General features: G+C 40.6%; 1 protein-coding gene and 1 long non-coding RNA gene across 2 annotated transcripts; one reads left to right on the top strand and one right to left on the bottom strand.

Moving 5' to 3' along the window:
* The first annotated feature begins 5,738 nt into the window (after positions 1-5,738).
* LOC143883061 (uncharacterized) lies at positions 5,739-10,109 on the top strand. Its single transcript, XM_077386424.1, has 4 exons — positions 5,739-7,020; positions 8,284-8,523; positions 8,613-8,704; positions 9,223-10,109. Exons 1-4 carry the CDS (start codon positions 6,235-6,237, stop codon positions 9,905-9,907), a joined length of 1,803 nt encoding a protein of 600 aa, XP_077242539.1. The 5' UTR covers positions 5,739-6,234; the 3' UTR covers positions 9,908-10,109.
* Positions 10,110-10,628: 519 nt separating this feature from the next.
* On the bottom strand, positions 10,629-16,179 carry LOC143883060 (uncharacterized). Its single transcript, XR_013252333.1, has 2 exons — positions 13,359-16,179; positions 10,629-11,004 (listed from the first exon to the last, which is right to left on the bottom strand). It is a non-coding gene; the product is annotated as an uncharacterized LOC143883060 (long non-coding RNA).
* Positions 16,180-16,807: the final 628 nt, after the last annotated feature.

Below are 16,807 nucleotides of genomic sequence, written 5' to 3'. Positions count from 1 at the left end.
AAAGTCCTTAAGAGATTCAGCATGGAGAGGTGCTCCCCTAGTCTTGCCCCTATAGTTAAGGGTGATGTATTCAGTCAGTTACAATGTCCCAGGAACGCACTGGAACGGGATGAGATGAGACATATTCCTTATGCTTCCGCTGTTGGTAGTCTCATGTATGCTCAGGTCTGTACCCGTCCAGATATTTCATTTGCAGTTGGCATGCTTGGTAGATACCAAAGTGACCCAGGTCTGGATCACTGGAAGGCAACCAAAAAGGTTATGCGTTACCTGCGAGGGACTTCAGATTACATGCTCACATTTAGGAGATCAGATAGCCTTGAGGTGATTGGCTATTCTGATTTCGACTTCGCTGGTTGTTGGGACACCCATCGGTCCACTTCTGGTTATATTTTTATGCTTTCAGGAGGACCTATTTCTTGGAGAAGCGTCAAGCAGAGAATGACGTCTTCATCCACTATGGAGGCAGAGTTTATTTCATGTTCGGAGGCTTCGGCTCATGCCTTATGGCTGCGAAATTTTCTTTCAGGGCTTAATTTGATTGATTCTATTGAGAGGCCGCTGAAACTTCTCTGTGATAATTCCGCTGCGGTTTTCTTTTCCAAGAACAACAAGTCTGGAGACGGCTCGAAGCATATAGATCTAAAGTATCTTGTTCTGAGGGAAAGAGTTCAGAATCAGCATGTATCTGTGGAATACATAAGCACCGCACTTATGTTGGCGGATCCCTTCACTAAAGGCTTGTCACCAAAGCTCTTCAGAGAGCATGTAGCGCGCATGGGATTGGTTGACACTTTTGATAGCCTATGATAGTGGGAGTCTGCATTTGGTATTGAGATACACTGTTGTGATCACATTATATTTTATGATTCTGATATATATTATGATTATTTTCTACCGTTCCATTTCGTGCACATTTTGTAAATGGATTGTTAATAAGAGGTAGAATGTGTCTGTATGACTGTTTTGGACCATATTTACATCTTATGCATGTATACTTTTACATTCATGTTAGTAAGAATTACTAATAATATAATCATGGGGTAGGCTATTGGGTAGAGTTGGTGACCCAATGGTTACATGGTTTATTGTTGGTAGTTTTGCTAAACGGAATGTTGGGTTTATTATCTAACTAATTTAAAGTTATAATCCTTATGTTTGGCTCAAAGATCTTGCTAGCCAAGTGGGAGAATGTTACGAAATAATCCTAACGGTGGATGTGGCTTTTGCAAGATCGATGGTCAAGATCATTTGGTTAGTTAATTGGTTTTGTGAAAAGTCATTAATGAAAAGACTTTATGTGAAAAGGTATGAACTTAAAGAGACGTTTGGGGAGAGGGATGGGCGTGATGAGGAGTCGCATCTCTTCCCACAAACGCTTATAAAAGGGAACTCTTCGGTCCTATTTCCACACAACAAATTCGTTTTGAATCTTTGAGAATCCACGCTTGAAGAGAAAGAAACCGGTCCCCATCACCGACGGTTGTGTAGCGAAGAGAAACTCAGAGAGAAAGAAAAACCCAATTCATGGCTTCCGGTATGATTTTTCTCATTTAAATTCAATCCATATTGTTTCTGTGATTTTCTCAATGTTTAATCGCCAAGATCTGTTGCCTCTTACAATGGGTAGAAAGGTGATGAACCCCTCTAGGGATGATGAACCATTTGTATGGAAATTTCAATGTTTTCTCAAAGGAAAGAGACATATCAGCAATTTTTTTTAATGGGACAGCCTATTTGAGTATAAAAGAGTAGTAACGAATCCACTGGAGGTGGGTGTCCGTGGATTTATCATTTCACCCTCTACATGTCTGATATGTGTTATTCTCACTTTCGTTTCTGGTAATAAAAAGGAAACTGACCCGAAATGAGAATAAGACGAGGGTGAAACTAACAATTAATAGTTTAATACGTAGTTGTAAGGTTATCTTTCCCTAGCAGGACTCATCAACAGAAAATGACAAAAGATAGGTTTTCAAACAAATGTCATCCCTGTTAAAGTCAATATTTTGTCACCCTCATGTTTATGTCTAGCATTTATTAGGGCAAGGGTGCCCCAATGGACCGACGTAATCAATGTAACAGCATTAAAAAATATAGAAGCAATTGAATTATAAATGCACTTCGATGATGTGGATCAATGAGGTAAACTTATTTGTAGGGCTGCAACTCGGGTCGGGCGGGTCGGGTTTTGGAGAACCCAACCCTACCCGAGAAATATCTCGGGTCGGGTCGGGTTGGGTTTCTTTTCGGAAAACCCACGATTCCCAAACCCGGCCCTACCCATGATAAATCTCGGGTCGGTTCGGGTTTTTTCACGTTGACGCAAATTTTTAAGGAAAATTCTTGTTTGGCAAGGCAACTCAACTCATAGAAGCAGAAATTACACTCACATTACACTTGAATCAAACAATGATGTAATTACACTCACATCACACTTGAATCAAACAATGCTGTAATCAAATAATGTTGTAATTACAATCAAACAATGCTGAATCAAACACTTGAATCAACTCATCTCATAGAAGCAGAAATTACACTCACATACAGTAACAGTGGGTGCGTGGGTTTTCACTTTTAACTTTGGGATAATTACATTTACACCCCCTCTAGTTTCTGACACATCCACTTCCACCCCTATAGTTTAAAACGTGACAAATACACCCCTGTAGTTTCAATTTGTTTAAGGTTTGCCCCCTCAGTTGAAGTTTCGTCCATAGATTGAAGGGTTAGGATGATCCGATGGAGCTGATTTTTTGGCACACCATATCTATGTCAGGACCCATCAAATGAACGCTTTGGATCATCCAAATAATGTGGGCCCCTACCCGAATCCAAACACTACCAAAAAATCATCCAAATAATGTGGGCCCACATTGTTTGGATGATCCAAAGCGTTCATTTGATGGGTCCTGACATAGTTAGGGTGTGCCCAAAAAATCAGCTCCATCGGATCATCCTAACCCTTCAATCTATGGACGAACCTTCAGCTGAGGGGGCCTACCTTAAACAAATTGAAACTACAAGGGTGTAGTTGTCACGTTTTAAACTATAGGGGTGGAAGTGGATGTGTCAGAAACTAGAGGGGGTGTAAATGTAATTATCCCTTTAACTTTTAACTAACAATAGAAAAAAATGTACATACTATAACTTATGTAACTCGGGTCGGGTCGGGTCGGGCCCCTTCAAACCCGGCTCGACCCGAGATTCATGCGGGCTTTTGAATGCTGAACCCGGCTCGACCCAAAACCCATGAAACCTGAACCCGACCTAGGCTATTTTCGGGTCGGGTCGATGCGGGTCGGGTTTTACCCGGCTCGAGTTGCAGCCCTACTTATTTGCAGCTACTTTTTGCATTCCTCTGTTTATTAAGGTGAGAATTTCAAACAAATGTTCTCACTTATTAAAGCCATCACATTCGAGATGAGACCAACACGGATCAAAGTCTATCCACCGGCCAAAGCATTCCTCTATGCTACGTTTGGTTGCTTGGAGTGGCCTGGAGAGTAGTGGAATAGGAAGTTAAAGGGAGGAGACATGCATTTTGATTTTCCTGGAGTTACCTCGGAAAATTGTGTACTAGTGTTTAGTTGCACGGCAAATACTCTCCGAATAGGAGAAAAAGTAGGGGGTGTCATTATCAATATAGGGAGAGAGGAGAGAGAAGGAAGACAGAGATAGAGAGAGCATCATTCCCTAGAAAATTCAACCATAATTCTTTACTTTTGGAAGAAGGGAACAAGAAAAAGACAAGCAATTATTACATGAGAAAAATCCAAGGGAATCAATAGGAGTCCAATACATTTTGGCAACCAAACGTGGAATGGCATGCCAACTTAAATCCAAATTCTGACGGCTGCCGAGCTTTTGTGCAACCAAACGCTAGGGAAACTGGTTTTACAACCGAGAAGGAAATCAAAAAAATAAGTTACCTCGACAACGTCACAAGTGACATAACAACTCCACAACGTCACAAGTGACAAAATTAGGCCTTTTGGTTTTGGAAACAACCAAAAAAAAGATCGTTTTTTAGTACACATGATGGATTCTGGTGTTGATTTCTCTGATCGGTCTTTTTCTCGATTACCTTATCCTTTTCCTTCCGGCATAAGAAGGAGAGAATATATCATTTCCCTATCAGCATAAGTGCATAACTATCTTTTGATAACTTCACAAACTCATCTTGTCTTTTCTTTTTTCAATCGCCTTGTGAGAGTTTTTGGGAACTGGTATAACCTTTGACAGCTCTTAAAATAAAAAAAGAGAGGATGAGTTAGCCCAATTATCAGAACATGGTCGTGCTGATATCCCCTTAGCATCATCTAGTAGGGGAGAAAGCAGACGTCAATCGGGGCATTCCAAACAAAGGGATTTGAATCACTGAAAAATTGGGCCCCATCCATAAAGTTTGTGGGCCCATTTCATTCCAAATATTGTATTAAAAGGATCTCTTAACTCATAAAGCATTCCGTCCAACTCACATGACATGGCCATCAATGACGTTACATTCACGGGCATCATTAGAGATGACAAGACACAATCAATTATCCCTTAATTAACCCAAAAAAGTATGCCCTAATCATTCCGAAGGATAAAGACTTTTCTATCCCTTCCTTCTACAACAATATCCTACATAACCCTGCTTTTTTACTTTTCAAGCTACAACAAGCAGGTCCAGCTTTAGGACAATCTTGTCATTTTATATCATGCCCATTGCCCAAGGCAGACTTCGTATTTCCAGGTGGGGTAACCACAGACTGCCAAATTACGTCCGGAACAGAAGCCTTTTTTATGACGTACATACCCCTTGGAAATAAATTAAATGATTACCTTGTCCTTGAAAGTTAGACCTGGTAAACGCAACCCGCCCCTGCGGGCGACCCGACCCACCCGCAAATTTACGGGCACGGGTATGAGTTTTAGTGACCCGTCAAAACTGATCCGCGGGTGACCCAACCCGCAAAAACACGAGTCAGGTCGGGTCAACCCACGGGGGTCATTTGGCTTTTTTAAGGATGGTGATTTTGTCATGCTAATCTAGTTAGATAGCTTTTTTTTTCTAATGCAAGGGATGGTGATTTTGTCATGCTAATCTATATTTTAAGGGTTTGATGCCTGAATAGGTTGTGGCTAGCACCATAGAATATAAATAGGTTGTGACTGGCACCATAGGTTGATCCCAACCTCCGATCTGAATGTTAGAGGGTTGATCACTTGATCCTAACCCTTTATAGATCGGAGGGTTAGGATCAACCTATTGAAATGATTTTTGGGGCACAACCTATTAAGGGGTTGGGCCATCTAATGGACGGTTTGGATCATCCCATGGTGCCGGCCATACCGCCCTCATCAAAATCCAATGATAACATTTCCCAAAATAAACGACTGTTTGAATTTGCAGGTGACCCGCGCAGTGACCCGGCCCACCTGTGGGCCGTGCGGGTCACATAAAATCTGACCCGCAAAAATGCGGGTCATTTCCTAACCCGGCCCGTGTGACCCGCACCCGCATCACCCGCGGGTTGACCCGGCCCAGCCCATCCGTTTCCCAGGTCTATTGAAAGTTAATGAGGGCCCAACTTTGAAAATATTATTGTCATTATCTATTAGTGCCAGCCTGTTTCCGTCATTTTCCATCTAATTCAAATCGTCACACGCCACAGCAAAATATGACCGTTGCCCCAACGTCCAGAAAATCGAAATTTTAAGATCTTAATAACGTACTTGTGACCGTTGGAGTCGGCACTCTCAAAAGCCCTCTTTCTCAACCCACTGTTTAGCCGATATCCTTCTCCTGGCCAGAAATCTCAGATGAAATTTCCTATTTCTCAAAAGGTTTTCCATGATTGTAGATTTTGGGGCTAATTTCTTGATGCTTTTCTTGAAGAATCCTTACAGTTTCAGGTGATTTTTTTCATTGATTTTCTCTGATTCTAGGTTTCTTTTATAATTCTTGCCTAGTTTCCATACTTTTCAGTATCCTGTGATCACTTTCGGTTGAATATAGAAAGCACCCAGAATGCTGTTCTGGTGAATTTCCTTTATATGGTTTCTTTTTTAATTCTAGTTCAATCTTGATCAAGAACCTTGATCGATTATCCGGCTCAATCCGAATCAGGGCTTCCCCGTACATTGTTTGAGAAACTTTCCCTATAAAATTTTGCTGGTTCCGGATTTTTCCAAGCATTTCATCCAAGAGTTTTCTTTTTATCCTTTGTTTTCCTTCTAAAAACCATGGCGACATTGGCACCGGGAATTCTATTGAAGCTCCTTAACGGCATGAACACGGGGATTAAACCCACCAGCGAGCACAGAAGCGCACTCTTGCAAGTTACTGATATCGTCCCAGTGGATCTCGATGAAAAGGATCTATGGCCTAAACACGGGTTCTACATAAAAGTATCCGATTCATCACATTCAATTTACACTAGTCTCCCATTTGAACAAGATGAACTTGTTCTCAGTAACAAAATGCAACTTGGGCAGTTTGTCTATGTTGACAGATTAGAGCCCGGCTCGCCAGTTCCCGTCATAAAAGGCACAAAGCCGCTTCCCGGGCGCCACCCTTTAGTGGGCACACCCGAACCAATAATAGTTATTAAAGAGAATGGGGAGAAAACCGATTTGGGAACTAAAAATTCGAAATTCCATTCTCATAGGCGAGGGTCTTGGGGACCAGATCAAAATCTAATTGATGTTGTTTCTTCTCCTACGGTCGTGAAACCGGTCAATTTGGATTTCAACCAAAGTACGCCGATTAAAGAGAGGTCTAGTTCAATGAGGACGAGTTGTATTGCAATTTCTCCGCAGATAAGGGGGAGAATGGGAAAGGAGGGTTCAGGGATGGGTATTAGATGTTCAGTGAGTGGGGTTTTGTCCAGGATGGTAGATTCAAAAGGAGAAAGTCCAATGTCAGTTAGAAAGAGCTGTTTTGCGCCTTCGTCTGCATCGAAGCTTCCGAGGAGCAAGAGCGTGTCTGATCGAGAACAGAGGATCCCAAGGAGTCCCTTCAACTTCACTGTAGGTACATTTTCCCCTTCTTTGCTTATTTTTTTCTATTTACAAAATAACTTCATGTGGATTTGCAAGAGTTTGAAATTGTTCTCTAGAACTATGTTTAAGAGATGCCATACTACCTCTTCCAAGAATCAGTGTTTTTAAAAAAGGAATACAGAAGCTGAAAAATTATCAACTACTTCTCATTAAGGCACTAATGGAAGGTTTTTTACAAGAAAAGAAAAAAGCTTTTAATCAGTGAAGAAATTTGAAAAGATTAATTTTTTTTTATCAGCAAGCTGGGGGGTTAGGCAGACCCCCACCAGAATTTATTAAGAAAGAAACAAAAGATTAATTGATACTGTGAAACAACCAATTACTCCAAAAGCTTAAGCTCTTAGATTTGGTGTTATTTAATTGTTTACATTTTAACGTTCCCCCTCACGTGTGGCCCCTATTTTTTTGGGTTAGCCATATGCATGACACATGTGGCCCCTTTTTGGGTTTGACCCTTTTTGGGTTTTTTTCAAACCCAGGACCTGCCATGAGGCAATAGCTCCGATACCATGTGAAACAACCAATTACTCAAAAAGCTTGTGTAACCCATTAACTTGGGGGCCCTCTTTAAGGTGGGCAATACACGTGGATTTTTAATATCAAGGAGTTGTTGGGTTGTGAACCCCATGACCTGCCCTGAGCAATAGCTCTGCTACCATGTGAAACAACCAATTACTTCAAAGGTGGGCAGTACAGTACATGTGGATTTTTAATATCAATGAGTTGTTGGGTTGTGAACCCCAAGACCTGCCGTGAGGCAATAGCTCTACTACCATGTGAAACAACCAATTACTTCAAAAGCTTAAGTTATTATTAGAGTTGGTGTTATTTAATCATTTATATTTTGACACATACACGTGAATTTTAGAGGCAATAGCACATGTGGCCCCTCTTTTGGGTGGGCACCGGTGAATTTTTAATCATATGAAACAACCAATTACTCCAAAAGCTTAAGCTGTGTTAGAGTTGGTGTTATTTAATCATTTATACTCAACCAAGATGATTGAAGTTTTTAAACCCGGACGGGTGTGGCTCTTCGGCTAAAGTCACGGGTTTGCTCCCCGGAGACGAGTGTTCGAATCCCACCCGGGCTTACCCGATGCGCGTGGTCTACGAGTGCCTGCGCGCATCCGTAGGGAATAGTCCTACCCCTTCGTCATAAAAAGAAAAATTTGATGGTTGAAGTTTACTTAAATGTTGCAAATAAAATGTTCGTTGGTTTTTGTATAGGAAAAGAAGAGTACAACACCCCCACCAAGTTTAAGGAATGCAAGAACAGCAGTTTCCTTCACTCTGGCCGGGGATGCACAAAACTCGTCAAATCCTGAGGCAACTCCCCATTTGCAGTCTCAGTCTGGTAATCTCTCCTTCAAGAATGTTGCCAATCAACCCACATTTGGTAACACCACTTCTAGAAGCAGCACCAGTGAGTTCATGTCATTACCTGGAAAGCTCAGCACAATTGGAAAGGTAATTTTACATGTTTTGGCTTGTGTCCTTAGTGCAGTTATGAGAATTCATTGGTATGTGGATCATCAACATGTTCTATAACTTCACAGGAAGTCATACAGCAGAGAGAAGCAGTTCAAAAAATCGCTCTTCAAGCACTACGCGATGCTTCCGCAATGGAAAATATAGTTCGAACTCTTAAGTACGTAGATCTCTCTATATTAGAGGAAAGTTGTGAAACAACCAATTATTCCAAAAGCTTAAGCTGTTGGAGTAGGTGTCATTTAATCATATAAACTTCAACACTCCCCCTCACGTGTGACCCCTCACTTTTTTGGGTTGGCCATACACGTGCATTTTTAATATCAAGGAGTTTGAACCCAGGACCTACCGTGAGACAATAGCTCTCATACCATGTGAACCAACCAATACTCCAAAAGCTTCAGCTGTTAGAATAGGTGTTATTTAATCATTTAAACTTCAACAAAAGTGTAAAAGAGGCAGTATTAGATGTAATTTAGGAAAATGTATAAGAGGCAAGCGTAATTGGAAGTTTCCTCTTTTACACTTTCCTCTAAAACTTTCCTGCTTTTGTATATGCCCATTACGTCCGCTGCTCGCCTCTTGTATGTACACTTTCCTCTAATACTCTAAAACCCGTACCTTTTTCTCAATGCGCAATCACAATGCAGTCAAGTGAATTAGTTCTGTTGATTGCAGGATGTTTTCAGACTTGAGTACATCTGCTAAACCAGATGCTCCAGCTGCCTGTTTCGATCAGTTCCTGAGTTTTCATCACCAAATCGTCCAAGCAGTGATTGATCTGGAGTCCATTCAAGCGGCTACCAGCTTAACAAGTGCAATCCCTCAAACCCCAACAGGCCCGCAGAAAGAACCACTGAAAGAACAATACGAAAAGGATTCATCCATCCTACATGAAATTGCGCACAACTCGATCGACCAAAGTGGGAATTCGAACATAACCTCATCTAAGAGAAGGTTTGCACTATCTAAATCAATTTCAGTAACCCCTCGTAAGATCGAATCCAAAGCCCAGGAGAAGAATTTGGACAGAAAAGGAGCCACTCATATAAGCATGAATGATGAAAACAAAAAACCAGTTTTGAGTAGTTTTAGCAACGCAATCAAATTGGGTAAGCAGATTGAGACTGAATCTGGAAATTGGTTCATGGAATTTTTGGAGGCGGCGTTAGAAATGGGTCTAAAGAAGAAGAGAGGATGGACCGCTGGTGACGGGCGAAAGGTTTCTTGCTGCCCTCAGTCACTCCTACTCAAGGTTATCAACTGGGTAGAGGTGGAGCAGAGTGATTGTACCAAAAGGCCTGTTCATCCAAAAGCAGCACAGATTGCCAGGAAGTTAAGGATCAAAGTAAAGAATCCTTGAATGAGTTCTGTTTGGTGGTGTGTAGGCAGGGACAAGATTAGATCTTTTTTTATGAGATGGTGCTGGGTTTGCTTTGTTTGTGTTCCAACAATTAATAGGAGCTTGGTTGTCTTCTAATTTATACTATATATTTTATACATGTATGTTCAATAACATTTTTCTTCTTAAAATTAAATATACAACTTTCCAATCCTCAAAAATAGCAGCCCTTGTGTTTTAATTTTATAGGAAGTATTCTTGTCATTTACTTCAGTAATACCCATTCAATGAAACCACAAAAGACTGCACTCTGAGAGTGTCATAGGAAGTTTTCGATTGTACCGTAAAGTGATGTTTTGAAGGTTTCTGAAACCAATTACCAAAGTATTAGAGGTTTTGGATTCCAACTGCGACAATTCCTGGTGACCAAAAATGACCGAGGGTTGCGACTGGTATAGGGATAGCTAATCACTGTGACAAAGAGGGCCTTTAAGAACATTTTTCCCTAATTAATGAGAAATTTAACCCAATATCAGAGGGGCCATACTTTGATGGCCATACTTTGATAAGCCCCTCATGTCATTGACATTCTTGAAGGGATTCAACCAAAGCTTTCTTTCTTTCTTTTTTTGGTGAATGGCTGATTCAATCAAAGCTTTCTTGTTATCTCTCTAAAGAGCTGAAAATAAAGATCTTTGTCATCTCTATAATGGGCTAGAAAGACATTATGAAACAATAAAACTCCTGTAAATTTTCCTTTCGATTAAAAAAAAAACAAAAACAAAGAGTTTGCTTTTACACCAAAGAGAAGGATGCGAACTTTAAGTTTCACTGTTCTATTTCAGAAACTGGAGGCCCTTCATTTGTAGCTGCAAAGCTGCTGGAGAATTTTCTAACCCACTTTTTGGCTATTTGCTTTGCCTTTGCACTGACAATCCTATCCATCTCAGATTTCCCAACAGAAGTGAAAACAGCATTAAGCATGATACAGAGTAATATTTCATCTTCTTCTATGGAATCCCTACCAAAGCAGCATGCATAAGTAGCTTCAAGAGCCCTTCTCTGCTCAAATCTCCATGGGAATTTCTGGGGCCGCCAACCTTTATCTTTGCTCGCCTCTGCACTAGAAATGTGGTTTTTGTCAAGTATGGATCTCCTAATCAGTTACCATGTAAAATGGAAATGTAAAAACATGTAGCTAGAGATTAGAAAGTAACATATTACCAGTAAACTCCTCCCTAGGAACAGAAATGCAACTAACAAACAATAAGGCCTTGTTCGCTTTGGATTTTGAGTCCAAAACTGATTATTGGACTAAAAAATGCGTTTAATTTTGAGTCCAATAATTGGTTTTCAACTCAAAATCAATTCTCAAAATCCAAAAACAAATAGGGATTAAAAAATCAGGCACAATTCAGGCAACAATTCGAATGGACACTCTCTTATGGTATACAGATTCTTCATTTGCTAAACTAGTGACCACCAATGCTTTAGTCAGTAGCTCTTAATAATCAATAGCATGGTTTCAACTAATAATAGTTGATCTTAAGGATGATACACATCCGTAACTAAATAACGGATCAGAAAATAATTTGAAGAGACTTTTGGATGTTACAACACTAGCATCATTAGGTTATACAACAATGAATGTGAAACTAAACAGACAATAATTTATGGAGAAGGAAAAATGAAGGGTGGGAATCATCACCTGTGACTCGGACAGAATAAAATTTGGTCTAAGGACTTAGTTCAATGTCGAGCGATAATGGTGGTAAGTTTTCAGTTTCTGTCAAATTCATAACTGTTGTAGACTTTACCATTTGGGTCCCCACATTGGTTTATGGGCCGGATGATGCTAAAGCAAGAAAAAGGTTTTGGACTGAACTAGAGGGTGTCAAGAACGATTGGTCATCCCATGATGCATCATTGGGGACTTGAACACTGTAAGATGAGCATATGAAAAGGCCAGTAGAAGTCAAGCAACCTTAAGGATTTATTCCGAAAGGATGAGCTTTTTGATGATTTGATCTGTCACTAGGGGAAGCTCGCTTCACAAGGTCTAATAATCAAACAAATGCAGTTCCCTTTTAATTTCAAAAGTATGGAAGGAACAGCTTCCGAGCCACTATCAAAAAGTATTACCTAGGCCTAGATCTGATCACTCCCCAATTGTAATGAAGTCGATGAATTGGACTGAGTTTGAAAGTTGCTTTCACCGACTGGAGACCTACCTAATACGATTGGGGCAGGGGCAGTGGCATGGTGGCACAATTTCCAAATTAATGGGCAAAAGGATTCCAAAGCTTTCATGCAGAGGAGGCAGCATTCATAATGATAGAGACCATAGACAAGATGAAAAAGATCAGAACTGTCATAGGAGAAAGAAAATGCGTCAAACAAAAAAAAAATGACATCAAGGGCATATGCAAATGGGAGGAAACTAGTTAGAGGGGGAAAAAAACAGGGGAAATATGACTCAAATAAGAAGACAAAGATGTGGCATTTTTTTTCCATATAGACAATGGCAGAAGAATACGTAATTGCATTAAATGCATTTAAGTAAGAGGGATTTTGAAGGAAAAGGTGGTGGAATGGAAGGTACTGTGAATTTCTTCATAAATTACACTAGTGGCAGGGAGTGGAGAACCAACCTAGATGGATTGGAATTGAAAGTCTTGGCTAATGATAATGGGAAGAAGTTCCCATTAAGAGGAGATTCGGGATTCTTGGTATGGAAAAGGGGTTAAGATGCCCGAATACGATTTTCTTCAAAAAATTTAGTGATCTACTACGAGTGCTAGATGAATTCCATGAGAATAGATGTAACAAAAAGGAAGAAAACTCTATGTTCATTACCCTATTACCTAAAATGAAGGGCAGGAATGGGGGAAGAATTTGTGCCGATCAGCTTAAATTTTGCATATTGAAAACATTTAAAAATAGTATTATCTGTTGCTAAAAAAAAATCTTGCACATAAAAAATAAAATTATTAGTAATAGTGTTTTAAAATCTGTCTCTAATAATATTTTAAGCGAAGAAATTATGTCGCTAATTTTCATTATCACTTTTCATAGAAAATGAGGTATTTTCCTTTTCCTTTCTTGCCCAACTAGCACAATATGACAGACCAAATTTGACAGGAGACGTATATGAGAGAGAGACGCAAGAAATACATATACAAACTTTCTCAGTTCAGGAGAGACACCCGCTGCACGAATGAAACTCAAAAAGACAATGTTATTTCCCTGTCTACTCCAATTACAGAAGCAAGATGATATAGAAAAGAGTCCCAATCCCGTATGACTTCAAATCTCCTAAAAGAAACCAAATCCTAAACTTCTATTTTGAAGATCAAGTAAAAAAAGAAACAATCCTACTGCAAAAGGGAAACAATCCTACTACGAAAGGAAACAATAAAAGAGGAAATAATCTTAATGCAAAAATAAAAAATGAAAAATGAAACATTCATACTGTTTTGGATTCATGTGTTACCACGCACGTAGCATCCCACCCCTCTTGAAATTGATCTTGTCCTCAAGGTCGGAAGCTAGGAAAGCAATGCTTTAACTCCTGCCAATCTTCCCACGTTGCATCTTCAGGAAACGAATTCAACCAATGAACTAGCACTTGAGTTATGGGTCGATTATTTTGGTTCACCATCCGTCGATCAATAATTGCCATCGGTTCCAATTGTATCTGCCCCTCATCATTAATTGGCGGAAAATGAGGTTGTATGGGAGTTTGTTGCCCAATCTTCTTCTTGAGGCAAGAAACATTGAATACGGGGTGTATTTTTTAAGAAGCTGGCAAGTCAATTTTGTAGGGAACTTGCCCAATACGCTGTAGCATCTTAGAGTGCCTATAAAATTTTGGCGCAATGTTCATTGAATGTCGAACTGCCACTGATGTTTGGAGAAATGGCTAGAGGCGTAGATAGACCATATCTCCCACTTGGAACTCCCTCTCTGAGCGGTGTTTATCCGCAACTGTTTCATTTGATTTTGGGCTTGGAAGAGATTTTCTCGTATCATACGAATGAGAGACTCAATATTTTGAAGCTACTGATCCACTGTAGGCACTAAAAGAATCACAAAGAATATATGAGATATGAGTTGGGGGTGGTTGTCCATACACTGCTTTCATACAGCGTGAGTTGTGTGGCATAGTGGTAGCTGGTAATGTACTGGTAATGTAGCACCATTATGCTCATGGAAGCAAGTGTGCCCATTGCCTGGGTTTGTCTCATTTCATACAAAGAATATATGTCTCGAGGCACCTGTTAATGACCTCGGTTTGGGGATGGTAAGCCGAACTCATTTTGAGTTGAGTTCATTGCAGTTGGAAAATTTCTCTCCAGAATGTGCTAATGAAAATAGGATCTCGATCACTAACAATGGAAGATGGCATTCCGTGAAGCTTGTGCACACTATCAAGAAATATTTGAGCAACTATGGTGGCCGTGTAAGGATGAGATAATGCGAAAAAATGGGCGTACTAAGTCTATCAATGACGACAAGGATTACAGTCTTGCCCTGTGATGACGGCAATCCCTCTATAAAATCCATATATTTATCTGTCCAAATCCGAGTGGGTATTGGTAGCGGTTGCCACAGACCAAGGGTAAGCCACAGTCTCGGCTTTATTCAGTTGGCACTCTCCACATTCACTCACAAACTGTTGGACATCACGTTGAAACCCTCCCAATAAAATGCTCGATGAATTCTCTTTATGGTATTATGATTCCCAAGTGCCCACCCATGAAAGTGTTATGTTGTTCTCGCATTAAGCTATCATGAAGTGGAGAAGTAGGGCTCACCATAAGACATCACTTATACAACAGTCAGCCAGCTGTCGAAGAATACCTGCTTGAAACCCATCATTAGCATGCAGCTCTTCAATTAATTTTTTTAACGTAGGATCTTCACTCCATTCTCGTTTTATGTCATCGAGCCAGAAGGTTTGTGGTTGGGACAACACCGCTGAAGTTGCTAGATCCTCATTTTTTTTTAGAGAGGGCATCGGTGATCGAATTTCATGTCCGTGCTTATAAATCAACTTGTAATTGTACCCCAAGCGACTTGGTGAGCCACTTCTGCTGCATGAGTGCCGAGACACATTGCTGCAAGAGATATTCCGGGCGACGATGTTCGGTCTTGATTTTGAAGTTTCTACTCAATAGATGGCTGCCAGGTGGCTGCCACCCGGAGACAGTGTATACCACTGCCAATAGTTCTTTTTCATGTGTTGATAGGCCCAACCAAGGAAGCAGGATTCTTCCCTGGGAGCCTTCGATTCCCGCTTCGATTCCCGTTTCGATTCCCGCTTTCGATTCCCGCTCTGACAACCTTTAGTAGGATTCTTCCCTGGGAACCTTCGATTCCCGCTTTCGATTCCTGCTCTGGTAACCTTGGGCCCAACTGCTTTTCTGATAGTTCCTTGCTTGTGAAAGTTATAGGCCTTTCTTCTTGCATGAGAACAACCCCCAACCCTATTCTTGAGCCATCACATTCAACAACAAAAGTCTTTGAGAAATTTGGGAGAGAAAGGACTAGAGTTGTCACCGTAGCCTGCTTGAGTTTTTCAAAAGCCTCATCCGCATTAATTGACTAATGAAATGAGTCCTTCCCTAACATGTCAGTTAGAGGACGACTGATTTTTCCCATAACCTCCAACAAACCGACGGTAGTAACCTGTGAGCCATAAAAACCCTCGCAAGGCCTTGAGAGTTTTGGGTTTGGGCCAGCTCACCATAGCTTCCACCTTTGCTAGATCAATCATATCGCTCTATCCTGCATAGAGATGATACGGTCCAAATATTCCACATCTTCAAAAGGCACTTTGATTTTCTGACGAAAAGTTTACGAGATCACAATAACTCAAAGACGACCCTAAGATGCTGGAGATGATTTTCCCCAACTGTCGCTGTAAACAAGAATGTCTTAAAAAACACAAAAATAAATTTACGAAGGTAAGGTCGGAGTATGTCATTCATCAAACTCTATAAGGTTGAAGGGGCATTGGTCAACCAGAACAGCATGACCAACAATTTGTAGTGCCCTTCATGTGTGCGAAAAAGCCGTCTTGTGAGCATCTTCGGCATGTACACGAATCTGGTGGTAACCAGACCTGAGGTCTAATTTGGAGAAGTATTGAGCTCCACGAAGCTCATCTAGCAACTCATCAATAATTGGTATAGGAAACTTGTCCTTAATTGTGATTCGGTTCAATTCTCGGTAGTCCACACAAAGGTGCCTTGAACTATCTTTTTCCCGAACTAGGAGTACCGATTAGGAGATGGGGCCGAAACTAGGGCGAACTATGCCAGTACCTAACATCTCCTCGACTATATGATCAATTCCATTTTTTTGGATATAAGGGTATTGATATGGCTGATGGTTGGGTGGGGGTGTTTGGAAATAAGGGAATGTGGTGGTCATGGGCACGTGGTGGTGGAATGCCATGAGGTTCTGAAAAAATATCATCATACTCAACTAATAAATCACAGAGTTCACTTGGGGTTTCGGTTGGTATTGTTTCTAGTGTGGCCTAAAAAAGTTGGCAATGTATGTTAGAATATGTGGGATCCAACGGTTGGATTGGGATAAGATCTCACCGTTGGATCGTCTTGGAGGTAGATTGGGTAAGTTGGCTAAATGAAGCAAGTAGGTAAACTAGGCAAGTGGATTAGAAGAGGCAACCAAGAGAGATTAGGAAAGTAGATTTGATTAGGATTATTTCCTTCTATAATTATCTTAATTCCATTCCATGTTTATCATGTAAGTGCTCTATATAAGCACACATTCATCCTCTTGTAAAAGTATCCAAGTTTAGTGAAATCTTCTATAAATTTTACATGGTATCAGAGCCCACATTCATCATTGCCTAAACATCCTAAAACTGCTTTTGGTGCATATTTGTGC

Source organism: Tasmannia lanceolata, unplaced genomic scaffold (genome assembly GCF_043159265.1).
Source record: "Tasmannia lanceolata isolate RefF3 unplaced genomic scaffold, GAP_Taslan_0.1 ptg000008l, whole genome shotgun sequence".
Classification (NCBI taxonomy): domain Eukaryota; kingdom Viridiplantae; phylum Streptophyta; class Magnoliopsida; order Canellales; family Winteraceae; genus Tasmannia; species Tasmannia lanceolata.
The sequence above is the reverse complement of the archived record's forward strand: the minus strand, read 5'-3'. Positions and strand labels throughout refer to the sequence as shown.